The sequence below is a fragment of the Ostrea edulis genome, chromosome 3 (assembly GCF_947568905.1).
Source record: "Ostrea edulis chromosome 3, xbOstEdul1.1, whole genome shotgun sequence".
NCBI lineage: Eukaryota > Metazoa > Mollusca > Bivalvia > Ostreida > Ostreidae > Ostrea > Ostrea edulis.
Window position 1 is genome coordinate 22,921,817 of NC_079166.1, and position 17,730 is coordinate 22,939,546.

At 35.4% G+C, this 17,730-nt stretch overlaps 1 protein-coding gene across 1 annotated transcript; it reads right to left on the reverse strand.

Moving 5' to 3' along the window:
* Positions 1-12,149: 12,149 nt before the first annotated feature.
* LOC130052477 (E3 ubiquitin-protein ligase TRIM71-like) lies at positions 12,150-16,696 on the reverse strand. The gene is made up of 2 exons (XM_056157569.1): positions 16,618-16,696; positions 12,150-15,935 (listed from the first exon to the last, which is right to left on the reverse strand). The coding sequence occupies exon 2, from the start codon at positions 15,912-15,914 to the stop codon at positions 14,253-14,255; it is 1,662 nt and encodes a 553-aa protein (XP_056013544.1). The 5' UTR covers positions 15,915-15,935; positions 16,618-16,696; the 3' UTR covers positions 12,150-14,252.
* Positions 16,697-17,730: the final 1,034 nt, after the last annotated feature.

The window sequence follows — 17,730 nt, forward strand, 5'->3', positions numbered from 1 at the left end:
AGATAGTTTCAGGTAAATGTTGTACCTAAGTTACGTGTAGTGCAGACAGTTTCAGATAAATGTTGTGTCTACGTTACGTGTAGTGCAGACAATTTCAGATAAATGTTGTGCCTAAGTTATATGTAGTGCAGACAGGTTCAGATAAATGTTGAAGTTACATGTAGTGCAGATAGTTTCAGATGAATGTTGTGCCTAAGTTACGTGTAGTGCAGACAGTTTCAGATAAATATTGTGCCTAAGTTATGTATAGTGCAGATAGTTTCAAATAAATATTGTGCCTAAGTTATGTGTAGTGCAGATAGTTTCAGGTAAATGTGCCTAAGTTACGTGTAGTGCAGACAGTTTCATATAAATGTTGTGTCTAAGTTACGTGTAGTGCAGACAATTTCAGATAGATGTTGTGCTTAAGTTACATGTAGTGCAGACAGATTCAGAAAAATGGTGTGCCTAAGTTATGTGTAGTGCAGATAGTTTCAGATAAATGTTGTGCCTAAGTTATGTGTAGTGCAGATAGTTTCAGATAAATGTTGTGCCTAAGTTATGTGTAATGCAGACAGTTTCTTGATTTTGGACCTAAGTTACATGCAGTACAGATAGTTTCAGATAAATGTCGTGCCTAAGTTACATGTAGTGCAGATAGTTTCAGATAAATGTTGTGCCTAAGTTACATATAGTACAGATAGTTTCAGATAAATATTGTGCCTAAGTTACATGTAGGGCAATGTTTTCAGACAAATGTTGTGCTTAAGTTACATGTAGTGCAGACATTTTCAGACAAAGGGTTCAGACAAATAAAAAAATTAAAGCATTAAAGAAAAATCTAACTTAGATTAACGTGTGAATAGAGTATTGATAAACCTATTGCAACTATTACGAATCATAATAATATGAAATAAATTTATTATAATTATGATTAGTTGCAATAGGTTTGGTTTATCAATACTCAATTCACATGTTAATCTAAGTTAGATTTTTCTTTTATGCTTCAATTTTTTTTTGTTGAGAAATCTTAATTTATAAAATGCATACAGTATCAACATACCTTGAAATGCAAAATTTTACAGAATTGATCATGTAACTTGACAATTTTAGGTATGGTACATTAAAAATAGTTGATGTATCCCAGATAGAATTATCTTTCCTCTCAGAATATCAATTTAACTTAGCATATGTGTAACTTATTTTAACAACGTAGTAATGAAATAGTAGTACTTTACACACAGAATAATGGGTTGCAATTGTTGCCGACTCTTATTTTGTACAATATGTATTGCAGAATAGTATGTGCTGCTTAAAAGAATAACCATTTTATTGTAAATAATGAAATCTAGCTTATCAACTCCAACTAAAATCAACTATGATGAATAAACCAAGCCGAAGGCGCAAGTGAGCTTTTCTGATCAATGCTTTCCGTTGTCTGTCTTTGGAGTTGTTGTCGCCATAAACTTTTCACTTCCTCTTCTTCTGCAGAACCACTCAGTCAATTCCAACCAAACAGATGATTTGATCTGTTTATTGATATATACATATTTATACATAAAGATATTACTTACCTGTAAATTCATCTCGAATTTAGTATATCTGGAATGATAAAAAAAAAGAAGAAAATGAGAGAGGTAATGTTAATAGACCTTGTCACAGTTGATGCATTGTTGTGTATATAGCACATATTGTGTCATTGTTTTGTGTAAAAAAGCTGACATAGAACGTGTATTGGTTGTTTGGCCATGTATGGAGCTTCCATGAAAACTTCCTGAAAATTTAAACAAGAGAGCCTGTCAGCCAGTACATTAGATTTTCCTGAAACATGTTTAGCTCTTAATTGGATATTGTATTGCATTGACACTAGTACAAGCCGTCGTAACATTTCATAAGTTTATGTTCTTTTCCTGACTGCTTATTGATAACATCCACTACCGCCATATTGTCAGATAGAAATTAATAGACGTTCTTGTTTTGAAGTTCCCGACATAATATTTCTAAAGCATTTACAATTGGGAAAAGTTCTTTAATACATATCTGATATTGTGCAACTGTATTTACCACTTATCAATTGGTGATTGATTTTAACAAAATGTTGCGCAAATGGTTTCAGAATTTAAAATAAATACTTACCTATTCTTAATATTCAAGTATGAAATTCAGAAATGATATAAACCACATTTCATTCGGAAATCTCTGTATTCAACTGTGCTTATATTTATGTAGAGAAATGTGAAATATCTAATGATATTTGCAACTATAATTATAAAGAATTCTTTGTTAGCTGACCTGTTCTTATATTCCTATGAAGCAGAATTTATTCAGAAACTTCTACATGAGAAGAAAAAAACTTCTTGCTATGACATTCAGATTGACATTTAGATGTATCGACGACGTTCTATCTATTAACAATGATAATTTTCATTCATATGTCGATTCAATATATCACCGAGAACTCGAAATACACCACAAATTCGTCCACTTCTGCTTCATATTTAGATATTTTATTGATAGTAGATTCGATACGCAAGAGTTTGTTCTGGGTATGGTCAGTTTTTAAATCGAGGCAGGCTACTGACAAACAAGGTGATGATGCATAAGTTTCAACAGTCTCGTTGAAAGTCAGCGTTTCGCAAATTCTGTAGTCGTTATAAAAATCTACGTGTTTCATACTGATTGTTAGGCCGTTCTTGGCACACTGATTTTGAGTACGGATAACGCCATTTACCATTATATGAATCATGATGGGAGTGGTCGGTCGACAGGAGATGCTTACTCCTCCTAGGTACCTGATCCGACCTCTGGTGTGTCCAGGGGTCAGTGTTTGCCCACTTTTTTATTTTGTATTATTTCTAGGAGTTATGAGATTAATTACTGTTTGTTATCCTCAGCTTTCATTCTAAATTTAACTTCTAACTACAGAATTACAATACCGTTGATTTGCATTTCCTTACATCATTCAATGAATACATCTAGTTCTAGGCTATTTATCTTTAATGAAAAATGTAAAACTAATCCAATAGTATTATAGATTGAGAGTACTGAGATACAGTGTGAAATAAATAACCTAAATACCATTTGAGAATATATAACCAAAATCCCAGACGGAGGCCACGAGGATGGCGATGTCAACATGCATCAACTGATCAATTTTAATAGTCCTCATAACGTGAAATATATGACTTAGATACAAAAAAAAAAAAAAACAAAAAACAAAAAAAAAAAAAAAAAAAAAACAAAAAGCAAAAACAAACCGAAAAAAAAAACAAATAATAAAAAAAAAAAAAACCAGGGGGACGGGTGAACATGCAGTTAACGGCATACGGACGGAAAGTCAGTACTATAATACAATTTTGTTGACACAGAGACTTATGGATAATCCCTGTTGAATTTTCAAAATGAAAATGGAGTCTTCGACAAATGAAGACCCTTGCCAAGTGAAATATTCTTGAGAGAGACGTTAAACAATATTCAATCAATCGATCTTTATTTTATGTGGTCTCTATATACGTGACAGCATGTTTTTTCAAATTATAATATGCAGTAGGAGAAAATAATAAATGTATGGCGATAAACAATTTATTATTTTACATACATATAAACCTCCCTAGGTAGAGTAATACATGTGCCACTGATATTTTGCGGAAGTCGACGTCACCACTGCCGGTGAAGGGCAGCAAAATTGAGGCCCATACTCGACGCTTATGGCCATTGAGCAGGGAGGATCTTTACTGTGCCACACCTGCTGTGACACGGGACCTCGGTTTTTGCGGTCTCATCCGAAAGACTGCCCCATTTAGTGCTTCTTACGACAAGCACGGGGGTACTGAGGATTTATTCTAACCCGGATCCCCACGGGATTAAAATAACGATATTTAGTTAAATGGGTAATATCACGATAAAAGATAAGCATGGGCATTTCCTTGGGAATACACGAAACTTGGAAATGACAATGAGAAAAGTGTAGAGTAATTCCAAAAAGCATGGCAATTATTTCTTATTTTAGGCAACGGTCCTTTTCTGTCATGAAACTCCGAAATAATATGACACATATAGAATCTTGTGTAACAAGGCTGTAACACACGAAGAAAAAAATGAGCAAAGAGAATGAAAATAAGTCTATCTGAACGAGCGCAGTATGACCAAGCAGTCAGGAATATTAAAGATATGATATCTGTTAACCGTTTACAGAAGGAATAATTTCATGCAGATTGTGTAAGTCTTCTAAAGCTAATCAAAGAGGCCAAGTTTCCTTTGGAAAATATTTCCTTTAGAATGCTGTTAGGGGTGGCAATATGGCATGATCTATATTTTTGAAAACATATGTTCTATTCCGAGGAAAGCAAAGTGTTATTAATAATACATTAAATGGAATTAAACTCTGCGATTTTCTTTTCTTTGTATAAAATCACAAATACTGGGCATGTGTCTTATTTGCGCATCTCACTTCAATATATTGCCTAGTTTATATATGAAAACTAGAAGTGATATGTCATCTAAATTAATAGTTTAAAGTTAGGGTATTCGAAACAATGTGGATGAAGATCTAATAGTGTACGGTGTCATTAAGTGTCTGTTCTTTTATAACTGGCAATAAATAACATACAGTGGCTTATTAAAGCAGAATATTCCGAAAAAAAACATTGCAAGTATGTAGATCTATATCGATATGCATTCATTTTTATATAGTATGCCTGTCGAAGTTTCAGAAATGTCAATAAATTTGCAAATTCCGTCCGATCACGACACAATACTGTTGTGCCATGTATGCGAGATCGAAATAATAATAATACCATATTTATATAGCACCCTTTTTATACACTATGTACGCTCAAAGGTGCTTTACAATGAATATATACCTTACAACAGAATGTTATACACATAATACGTAGAAAATAAATAAAACATTAAAAGGCAATGATATAAAAGGCGTTATCACATGCAAACAGTCCGTAGCTGTACCTATCCTGATTGTACATAAAAACATGAAAACACATGATATCATAAATATGCTACATAAGAATAAACATCAGTTTCAGGGCGTATTAAAATAATAACAATAATGAAATACACACACAGCATATAATGTATCAGGTATAATACATTAAAACATAGATTTTTTTTTATATATATAAAACAACTCAAGATGGTACTCGAAAACTAGGACATACAGTCAACAAACACGAATGACTGAAATAATAGAAACTAGTCCTGGAAAACTTTATGGAAAAAAGTATTTTCAGTGACTTCTTGAATGCACACAGCGTTCAACAGTCCCTTACATGTTCTGGAAGGGCATTCCACATTTTTGGACCTATTGTTCTAAAACACCGATCCCCGTACGTAACAGTTCGACTTTTAGGAACAACTAGAGTGACCGATTGTTTTTATAGACCTAATATTTGGGGTAGGCTTATATACCTCTAGTAATCGTTTGATATAAGTTGGGCACTCATCATGTAAGGCTTTATTAGTATAAGTAAGTATCTTATATTGTTTCCTATACTGCACAGGTAACCAGTGTAGTTCTCTTAGTATTGGAGTGATATAGTTGTAACGATAGGTCCTGGATATGAGACGTGCGGCAGTGTTCTGAATATATTGGATCTTGCTCGGGACTTTCTTTGGAACACCAACCAGGAGAGCGTTACAGTAATCTAACCTTGATGTAACTCGGGAGTTCACAAGAGATGTAGTTGCTTCTATTGTTAAATATTTTCTGATGTGGCATATTTGCCGCAACTGTGCTTACCAAGATCTGCTGACAGAGTTCACTTGTTTCTCCATATCCATCTTGGAGTCAATCATGACACCAAGATTTGGAACGCAGGTTGAAGGATTTGTGAGTCACCTACTTTACTGAAATGTTTCTAATGAGATTTGCATTACGACCAGATGCATACACAGTGACTTCGGTCTTATCCGTGTTGAGTTTCAACATATTGTCATGCATCCAAAACACGATGTCGTATAGACAACGCTCCATACGATGTAATGTCTCTGCCTGTTTAGCTATGTCCGTAGGCTTAAAAGACAGATAAAGCTGAGTCATCAGCATAAAAATGGTGTTCAAGTCCATGATATCTACATATGGAACCAATTGGTTTTGTGTACATTGTATAGAGTTTTGGACCCAGCACTGATCCTTGCGGCACACTGAAATTCATTTTAACTGGCCTTGACTTGGCACCATCTATGCAGACCGTTTGGTGACGGTCACTGAGGTAAGATGATATCCAGCCTAGTGATTTGCCTGTTATTCCGAACAGATGTTCAAGTTGGCGCAACAGAGTAATGTGTTCGATAGTATCAAATGCAGCGGAAAGATCCAACATCACAAGTATAGTGACATCATTTTGGTCTAAAGATTGTAGTATATCAGTTTGTGCCTTCAGTAGTGCAGATTCCGTGGAATGGAACTGCCTATATGCTGACTGGTGTTCTTCATGAAGGTTATTTAATGTCAAATGGTCTTCAATACGGGAGTTCACTACCTTTTCCAGAACCTTTGAAACAAAAGGTAAATTGGACACAGGTCTATGGTTTTTAAGAGTATTTGGTTCAAGATTTGCTTTTTTCAGAAGAGGTCTTATATGTGCTTTTTGAATGCTGCTGGTACACTTGCAAATTTAAGCGATAGGATTATAATGTTTGTCAGAATTGGTAGAAGTTCTTGCAAACAAGATTTTAAAAGCCATGTTGGTATTGGGTATAGCTCACACGATTTATTAGGTGAATGCTTGATTATTCTCTGTACCTCCTCCTCTGTAACAGAGTTGAACTCCTCCAGGAGATTCATGGCCTTGTCTACTTCTGCCTCGAGATTTTCCGTACATATTTCAGGCTGAGACTTTGAATTTATATTATCTCTAATACACTCTATTTTATTTATGAAAAAGTCACTGAAGTCTTGGGCAAGCTCACGTGATGCTTTGCCAGATGGTAGTACAACCTCACTGGGACCTTCCAACAAATACTTTTTCACTTTAAATAGAGTCTTTGGGTCTTGCTGACCTGATGATAGTTTTTCTGTTTAGTAATTTAGTCTAGCCTGTCTGAGCAATTTGTTATTTGAATAAATTATATTCATTACGAGAATACCGTTATAAAATGAAAACAAATCACGCGTTTCAACATTTAAATTGATATTAGCTACATTCCTTGGAAAGTATTATTAACCGATTTGTGTAAACAGAGATATATTACCGAGCGTTTCATCTAAAATGCCCTTTGGTTTCCTCTGAAAAGGTATATATTGTCTATACACCGTGTAAAAGACGGATGCGTACATGTAAAAATAGATCCGTTATTTTGTATTTGTGAATAAGATATACCTCATCTTACAGTGCTCGCAGACGAGATACACGCAGTGAAGGTTCAGACGTTTTGGGGGATAATTGTTCTGTTGTAAAATTGATTTTCTCACACATAATAAATTATCTTCCCATATCGGCGTTTTTCATGCTCACCCCCCCCCCCTCCAATACTCTGGGCATGTTTTTGTGAATAAATCTTAGTGAACACTACATTGGGATGTTTGCATATTGGTAAGACATATTGTACTTTTCAGATTTTTTTCATAATACAATTTTTAAAATAAATTTCTGATGTAATTCAGCGAATCTTTCACATGACTCCACCCTGATCTAGACAATTTTTAGTTTGTATTACGCGTGGATACTTGCATGTAAATTGGACAAACTTTACCCTAATGGTTCTTGAAAAGATTTCTAGAAGAATGATTAAGCTATTCTTATGTAAAACTGTAGAATTCCGTTGTGGTCCTTCATATCCGTAGCGATCAATATTTATATATCAATCTTATAAGATTCGATCAGGATTTAGATATTAATGTTATACGATTCATCACCAAGTTGTGGCTTTTTTGGTCTAGTAACTATTGAGATTTTTGTTAAACACAACACACCTTACTTTTACTAATTTTTAATTTTATCCACTTCAAACAGGGGGTGAATCCCTAATGTTCGTAAACTTAAATCCATTCTAGACTGAAATGTTACATGTAAATTTTGGTTTCATTGGCTCTATGCTTTCTGAAAACTTTGACATTCTTAATAGTTTACAGAAGGAAAGATTTTCATCACAAATGTTTGCAGCTCAGTGAGTCAATAAATGCCTCATGAACTGGTTAGCTAATGAACACCTAATGAACAAGTGAACTAATAAACACCTCATGAACAGGTTAGCTAATGAACACCTCATGAACAGGTAAGTCAACATATGCCTCATGAACAGGTACGCTATTAAACACCTCGTGAACAAGTTAACTATTAAACACCTCATAAACAAGTGAACTAATAAACACACCATGAACAAGTGAACTAATAAACATCTCAAAAACAGATGAGTTAACAACAACCTCAAAAATCTAATATTTCAAAGCAAGGTGAAGATAACGTATAGCATAATTTCACAAGTCAGCTTTTGGCTCCATTATACTCAGAATTTGAAGGATCCTCCCCTAATCGGAAACCCCAACCCCCACCATCAACCGAGTCACTAAAACCGAGCCCGACATTCTCAATGTTCCTCCCATTATTTCATAATTAAACCAAAGTTATATCAATGTCATAGTTTTATTGCATAAAAAGGCATTTACTATACAAGCATACATGTATACAAAATAGAAATAATGATACTAAGAGCTTTTAATCATGAAATAAAAATCAAATTTCAATATGACCCACTTCAGAATTGAGCTCCATATCCTTATAAATGTAATCATAAAAGAATGCAGCATAAATTATAGGTGATACATCATCTTGATAGTTCTGTACTAAAAATAAAATATAAAATGACCTACATGTTATTGTGTCTGAAATTGAGGAAGTTTGTGGTTGTGGAAGAGTTGCCCTTCCTTATGATTGCATGCTTTGTCACGATTGTGAAAACTGTACGTACAACAAGCCCAACAACAGATTCCCTACATCCAGGTAGACCTTTGTTATAGTCATCCGTGAAGAAACTGCCTCAAGTTGAGGATCTAAAGAGGAATGCACATCCCCCACCACGTTTTTAGTTGAACATTTTTATCAAAAATAGTCATTTTCAGCTGTTTCGTCACTCCAAAACAATCTTAAAATCACCAAGGAATAAATACTTAAATTCAAAATTAAAATTGAACACAACTAACCTCATTGATAATTCGTATGTCCTTAACACTGTAAAAAAACGTCGTGAAATAATATTGTACACTGAACACTTATAAATGTCACTTTTCTCGATTCAAATTGACTGCCATTTTACTGGAAACTGTCATTGGAACATCCTTCTGTTTTTTGAAAATGAAGAACCGCCCACTACTATATATGGAAAACAGTGAAATGTACCTTTAGCAAAGAGCTTGAAGACAAAAAGAGTATGATGTGCAGTGGACACATAATTACACTGTAGAATTGAAAGATGAATTAAAAACAGACAAAATAATCTCTGCAGTGGTTGAGGGAAAAGATGTGTTTGCCAGTGCACTCTGGTTTAATTTTCTTCATTAAATTAAGCCTAATCAAAACAATTTTCATCAAAAAAAAAATTAACTTATTTTTCTTAATTTACAGCGTTTAGTTGAAACCGTAAGTTAAATTTCACGTAAAATAACGACATAGTTGAGATCGTAATAACATTTTCCATAAAAGGTCAAACCTCCCTATTTGGAAGCTAAGTCCATATGCAATGACAAGTTCTGGTAAAATGGAAGCTGTACACAACGAAATTCAAACCTGTAGGATTTAGTTCTCCTTCCACGCTAATTAAAATGGAAGTAACGGCGAGTCAGCTGTAAAGGTAAGTTTATTGTGAAGCGGACAGTATAAGAGGGAACTTATACTGCGTCGCTAGTGAGTTAGCTTTTCTAGTGGTGTGATAGAGTCTCTCTCTTGATCACGCAAGTTAAGCAATGGTGAGCGTGATCAGCACTTGGCTGGATAGCCACTACACGTTGCAGTTGTATCTTAATGATTTCACGAAACATGTACTGGGTGAAATTTTATTCTGCTACATTGCGGGTAAGTGTGATGCATTCTATCATTAAACCAGATCTGTAGGACATTATCACATTAACCTCTGGGGACTGTCATTAAACCAGATCTGTAGGACATTATCACATTAACCTCTGGGGACTGTAATGAAATATACGCATTCTTTTGGCCGTGAGAGCGGAGTTCTCCCTATAGGTAGCACGTATATATATGTTTAGAATGAAAATATAGAAAACTAATGAAAAATTAAACCATACCTATGGAACTTGAAAATGTTAGTCCCAATGGCGTCGATTCGAATACTAGCGCATCTAGACATGTATTTCTCAATTTGAATCTCGTGTACCCAAGTTCATGTCGTTCTGAGATGTTACACAAAATCCGTAAAAAGCATGTAAATCTTATTTTCTTAATAATATATAATCACTCCTCGATTAACGCGACTGAACCATGTCTCCTATGTTTGTGTATTTACTAAACACCGACGCTGAATATAACGTCACACTGCACTGTTTACATCAGTTGCAGAGAGTTTCCCGCGTTCAATGAATAGGCGGATCAAAAATGTTTAAGTTAGAACACTTTGATTGAGCTTTGTCCTCACACGTTAGGTGCTAATATTTCGGGATATTTTTGTCCTGTTATGGATTTAGATACTAATGCCAATATTGTTTGCTTCGCCCTTAAACACGGTCACCCCGTAAGACATATTATATGACCCTTCTCAATATACAAAGTAATAAATATTCTAAAAAGAAAGGTAAATCTTTAATATATGATTCTTCTTTTCATATATAAAACAATTTAAACATTTCCTGACAGACTCCTGTGCTTAACGGTAGATCATTCTAAAATGATTCTATCTAGGTCTTGCCGTTATAACTAGATCTATGGAGCTACTTTAACACAGCCTGCAGGTGTACAGTGCTGTTATAGGAGAGAAATATCTTGCCACCTGCAATTTTGACATTATCAATATATGAATGGGTAGATATTTTAATGAAGTCTTTCATGAAATTCCCAGGTGCCTGTAATATGCAATAACAAATGGGGCATTTCTGTAATTCGTTTAACAAGCTTACCGGAATAAACTTGGCCACATAAATCTTGCGCCCGTTTTCGATCAGCTTGAATTGATACCCTTAAAATTTTACCCTTAAAATTTCTCTCCTGTTTCTTGTCAACAATAAACTTTACCAAGACCAGCATTTTCGTACCTTTGCTGCACTGAAGGTATCACACCGGTAATTGTCCAATCAAAATGAACTTCGTCAATTGTAGTTCCATATATTTAAAAAAATAATTTTTTGCTTGCGCGATTTTTCTCATTTCCTCTTCTTTTTTCTAAAAAAAATTTGTACCCCTGATTAGGAAATTTTGTGTAATTTGTAGAAATAACCAAATGTATATAAAGGAACTATTTGCTGTTGGTAGCTGAGGCTACTTCCTGAGGTGCACTTCGGCTGTTTACACACATGTGAAAAACACGTGGATTTGAGGGTAGTCTTGTTTGCGGGTAATTTATTTTCGAAAATGCCGCGTAGGGTGTTGTTTTTCTGGTGTCGGCAGACGAGATAGGTAACATAGAACGTGTCTGACTGCGTTATTCGGCATCAATTTTGTAAACTGATTTTTAATGATTTTTTTCCCTCTATAGTAATATATAGTGAAAATAATTACCGGTGTGATACCTTGAAGGAAGTCGTGAATTTCACAATTTCCCGTTTTTCTCAGTCCTTTTCCTTTTCATCGGCTTAAAATCAGCACAGGATATCAAAACAAGAGGTTTGAAAAACAAAACGGTGTTTTAATAGGTCATTCAAGAAACATGACGCAATACACAATGTGAAATTTCAATTACATCTAAAAACGTATCAACAACGTATTTTTTGCCTTATACAGCTAGAAAGTCGTAAATATTTGTATGAACACCCATCTATATAGCATACACCGGCGGTTTTAACACTTAACACATCCAAAAGACGTATCAAAATTTCACATCGATTTTACAACACGCAAATTGCACAATAACCCAACCCCCCTCCTCCAGCCTTGCGCAGCTGTTTGATGGACTTTCCTTGACATTCATAATTATCATACATAACTCTATGACTTCTTGATTCAATGTCCTTATTCTAAATTAACCCAATTAAGAAATTTCGTATTTCTGCGTAGAGTTTAGAAATTTTATTTTATTTTTATGTCCTAAAGAGAAATTCAGATAATTCATGGTAAATGCCCGTCAAGGTCACTCATATGAACATCAAAATGTCTCCTTAACACAGATTAAATTAATCGTTTTAATTAACACAGATTAAATTAATCGTTTTAAGGACCCAACACGCGAAGTAATATTTCTGGCACGATTTATGACAGTCCCATCGGTAGCAGGATATCAAGGTTCTGACAGCGTAGGCCATAATTCTATTGCCGGCTTCTAAAGCGTTGACCAAAAATTTGTGTTCTGTCTTCGATATTAAGTTTGTCACTAGATATTCTTACCGTTTTGAGCATTTTGAACACTTGCAATTCAACGTCACTATACCTAGCGCCCTTTATATTTGACATACATCTTCTTTAGAACCAAAATTTAGGAAATGTTTTAGCTTAGATTATTTGTAATGAACAGTTACATGGATGATTTCTGTATGATTGGTGTACACGTTTAAAAACGTCATATCATCCAGTCAGACTTTAGTCTTATTTATTTGTTTTAACCAGTATTTAGTCTTCCTAATGTGTTACCCCTGCTTTGAAGAAAGGCTAAATACGCACAACCCCTGACAGATTAGGGGGTCATTATCTGAAACACTAATCAGCCGAGAGTATCAACTTGGTTTAGTCTGTTAAGTGTAATTAATGGGCTCTTCTAGGATACCAAATTGACCAGATGCAGATTCCATTATAGTACCGAAAATTGAATATTTTCACAAAACCAAAGATCTCACTCATATGAAATTTGAAATAATTAGCAATTTAAAAAATGTCATAAATAAATTTAGGATTAATAAGTGATTGAAATAGCAAATTTCATCATCCTTCTTTCTAATGAAACCATTTTTGCGGAAATATCTTGATTTCATACAAAGTTATTTCAATTTAAAAAGTACCACACGCGCCTCATATTTCACTGATGAAACAGGCAGAAATCACGATAGCCCCAAGGGGAAGTAAATCACCAGTTACGTCAGTTATCTTGCTCCGATGGCTATGTGCATGGGGTATACTATTGATGAATGAAACGGGCACCTGCTGTGCAAATTTGACATTTTTTGATGGAGATTTAGTTCTTGATTTGTGTGCGGGGCGTTTCGCCCCCATATCTTTTGGCCTTGGATGGTTCGTCCCTCATACTTTTCGCCTAGAGACTTTGCGTATTGTACAAATATTTGTAGATTAATCAGTCTCCATCATGGTACATCTATGTGAAACAAACTATTGCCGTTTTACAGTTACATTTCTGTAACGTAATTGAGGTTAGATAATAAAAATACAAATTATTACATCGCTTTACAGTTACATTTTAAAAGGTAATTAAGTTTAGATAATTGCATCTATAATTTACGTATGCTGGGGTCATTCTTACTTTGATAGACGCGCCATTTTATGTCAACCCACAGGAAAAATAATGAGGAGATTACTTGTAACAATTGGATACTGTCTTCATACTTTGAAAATGAGGGGTGGGGCATGGGGGCAGAAGCACCTAAAGGGGGTGATGGATGGAATCCTCTCTTAACAATGGGATGGGGACGGCGAGACATTTGTAAAAAATAACGACTGTTTTACTCTATTTTTTGCATCAAATTTAATTGAAATTGGTATTAACTATCGTGTGTTTTCATATATTCGTTGGGGATTTTTTTTCAATTTGTTTTACAAATCAGGGGGGGGGATGAGGATAATCTGAAGCTTGACGCATTAATTGACATTTCATTCTCTCTCTCTCTCTCTCTCTCTCTCTCTCTCTCTCTCTCTCTCTCTCTCTCTCTCTTTCTCTCTCTCTCTCTCTCTCTCTCTCTCTCTCTCTCTCTCTCTCTCTCTGGTATACAAGAACCGTGCATTGACCCCCCTTCCCAATTTCGATTTATTCAATCGTTTCATGCAATTTGTGAGCTTAGATATTGGCCATCTACCGATACAGTAAATCGTACCAGAAGAAACCCTATTAAATCACTGACAAAGAATCATATTTGGACAGTCTTTGTATACGCATTTTCCTACGCATGCACTGTTTGAACTCTGTCATTATCTGATGTCTGTTAATATTTGTGTTTATTCCATGTACTGAATCACTTTCAATTCTCCTGATTCACGTAACCCTACCCACAACCTCCCCTCACTGTCCACACTTAGTCCATTAGCATCATCTAGTCCACAATTGTCCACGCATCTCAGGAAATGTCCGTTCTGATCCAGGATGTGTAGACAGTCATTGTTGATATCTGCCACAATGATCTGACTCATGGAGTCTGTCACTATATGTTTAGGATAAAATGAATTCTTCCTCCTGGCTGGTGTACCGTCGTATCGGAATCGGACTCTTCCTGACTTGCCCACCACAACCACTGTGTCAGCATTACAATCAGAGGCACAGATGTCTTTAGTGTTGTTCTTCACCACATACAGTGGGTATTTCCCTCCTTTATAGATTGGTTCTCCATTTTCACCTCTATCTATTTCCTGCTTCACTGTGTGTCCCTGATAACGGACAATTTTATTTTGGCTATCATCAGTAGTACCCATACTGACCAGGATTTCCCCTGACTTAGTACAGCATAGTCTGTCTGGTTTCCAGTCCCGTGGTGCGGTTATCAATGTCTCTGTTCTCCCGTGTCTGACAATATTCACAGTTCTATTGCGACGATCACTGTATACCAGTTCTCCCTGTCTGGTCACTGTGATGCCATTAGGCCAGATACATGTGGTGGTGGCAGTGTCCCGTACAGACCCGTGTATGTCAACACGTCTTATGGTTTTATCTTCACCACTAACCCAGGCTTCATCCACTCCCACACAGGCAACATGGAATAGAGGATTAACTTCGGTAGGAATGGTGGCAATCACGCTGACTTTGTCCAATAGCTTTCTTATTGGTGATTTATAGACATCATCTGCCAGACCGGATAATGATATCTGTTGAAGTGTAGCCTTGTACTCTTCTAATTCCAGGCTGAGTTCACTCCCTTGGACTGTGTTGGTTTTCAGTGACGGCATTTTTACATCAATGTCAGCAGGCATGTTCCTGTATTCTCCGAGTTTGGATTCGTAGTTGGTGACGGCAGACACGTTTTTTGACTTTATAATTTCTTTGTTTTGTTGAACTCTTTGGGTCATGTCTGGAATTCGATTTTTTACTTTGGATTGGTGGGATTTTAGAACAGCCAGATGATTCTCTTTCATGGCATTGAGCAAAGAACCGAGCTTATTGAAAATAGTGTCTACTTCTTGGTGCCAGAATTTTCTGTGTTTTTCTTTCTCTTTGGCCATTTCATCAAACTTGGTTATTGTAATGGATAGCTCGTTTTCTGTTTCTTCATTTTTCTTTTCGTACTGAGGGATAATATTGGATTCAATTTCCTGGGTTTCTTTTTCAATGTTTTTTTTCTTCGTATTGAAAATCTCGGACATGTCTTCATATCTGTGTCCATTATGGGGACCGAGGATGCATTTCAGGCAAACTGGAACATCACATTTTTTGCAGTGGGCCTCACATCTTTCATTGGGGTGGATTTCGCAATCAGGAAAAACAAGCTTTATTTTTCTCTTTGTAAAAGGAACGATGTCATGCGCTAGGGATTTGAACTTCTCCACATGTTTGCTGACGCAATCCAAACACAGACTGACTTGACAGATGTTGCAAAATTTTTGGTTGGGGTTGTCACAAAAGTCACAGGTGATGCCATGTTGTGCCCAGCTGGAGGGCGTGGCCATCATCTGTATTATCAGAGGTGTGAACTGTAAATAGTTAAAATTTAATTGAATAATTAAAAAAAATCTTTATTCATGAGAAGATGCTGATGAATATCTTTATTTTTCACCTAATATCCCCAGCATTTCACTCCTATCTTGTTACATAAGCAAGACCCCTGGAAGTTATATAAATGAAAATGTTCGCATGGAATCTTGGCTACGCCCCTTTAATACACAAACTAGGATCGTAAATAATTACACACCCCTTCTTAGCTAATCAGTGTTGGGTGCAGGATTTATTTTTAAAGAGAGCAATAGTCTGGGGGTTCGAGGGTTTTTAGGGATTTTAAAGTTGCTTTTACGAGTACATACATTATACATTGAAGCAATGCTTTAGACGCAGCCGAATGAATAAATAAATGTTACAAATAATAGCTTCGTTTACCTTTGTGCACTTGTTTGTACGTATCTTGTAAAATCTTATATACTTTTGCTTTTGTTCTACTACAATATTTTTTCACATTTAAGGGGGACCCGCCTCTCTAAATCCGCCACTGATTATTACAATGATATATACAGTAGGACCCTCCTAATTAATGACCACAGGAATTCTAAATTAGCTCGATATGGAAGAAAATCTTATATCTGTTGTTTAAGTAAGTATGCAATGATCAAAATATTACATATACGGATTAATGCATGTTTAAAATTTGACTAAATGATTTACCTTTTATGTGTATTCACTGTTAATAAACAAGAAATCCTCCCCGATATTCCCCAGGCTGGAAAGTACTTTCAGTTTGGTGTTTACTCTTCCTGGTTAAAATAGGCCTTGTCAAGACGTGTTTACCTGTGATCATGCACAAACTTAGAGTTATCCTTTTTTACATTTTTTAATCAATGAGACCATTTAATAGACATGCAGAGTTTCAAAACAAAAAGATACATTATTTTACCGCTTTTTCACGTATTATATAAAAACAATATTTAAGATGCTTTAACGGGAATTTTACTTTGGTAAAATGAAGTTAATGAACCGTTATACGCTAAATGGTTTGTAGAAGGCGCGTTTAAAGAATTTACAAACAAGTATTTTTATCATACAGGCCTTCTTATCCAGTTTCTCATTATTTCCGTATTTATTTAAATTATCCAACAGTCTCCACAACTTTTGAGGGTCCTCCGCCGCGACCAAAAACTCAAACCCTCCAACATCAGACAAGCCCGACGTTCTCTAATTTCTTCTTATGATATGCAAGAAAACCAGGTTATATCAATGTCATCTTTATGTAAAAAAAAGCAAATTATTTATTTACCGTACATACATATACATAATAAGAATATCAATACTAAAACTTTCATTCATGAAATTAAACTGAATTCCAATGTGACCCAAGGGTGATTAAAACAAACATCACTATTGAATGCCATATGAACATTACATGTAATAGATTTTAAGCAGCAATGCTACGCCATATTCAGTAAATGAGGAATCATGTCATTATCTATGAAGGCTAACTTCAACCCAATCTACTCACATTGTGTGAAACCACGGAATTTGTTTGATTTTTGGCCGGGTTGCACGAAGTGCAAATCCGGTCTATAGTATGGTGAAGTGCGGGCGGGCGGGCGGCGGTTGGGGAAATTTTGTGAAATCAACTCCTCCTACAGTTTTTTATGTACAACCTTGAAACTTTGCAGAAAGTAAGTATATATATTGAAGTTATGCACTAGGTTTTTTGAAATCTGACCTTTGTCGAATATGGGCGCTACAGCAAAAAGTTGTTACTAAAAATAGAGTTCAACTTGAAAAAGGTAAATGAGATTATCTTTTATGGTT

Bases quoted from the DNA above. Each gene is read 5' to 3' on its own strand.
- LOC130052477 (XM_056157569.1), bottom strand. From the start codon at position 15,914: ATGATGGCCACGCCCTCCAGCTGGGCACAACATGGCATCACCTGTGAC.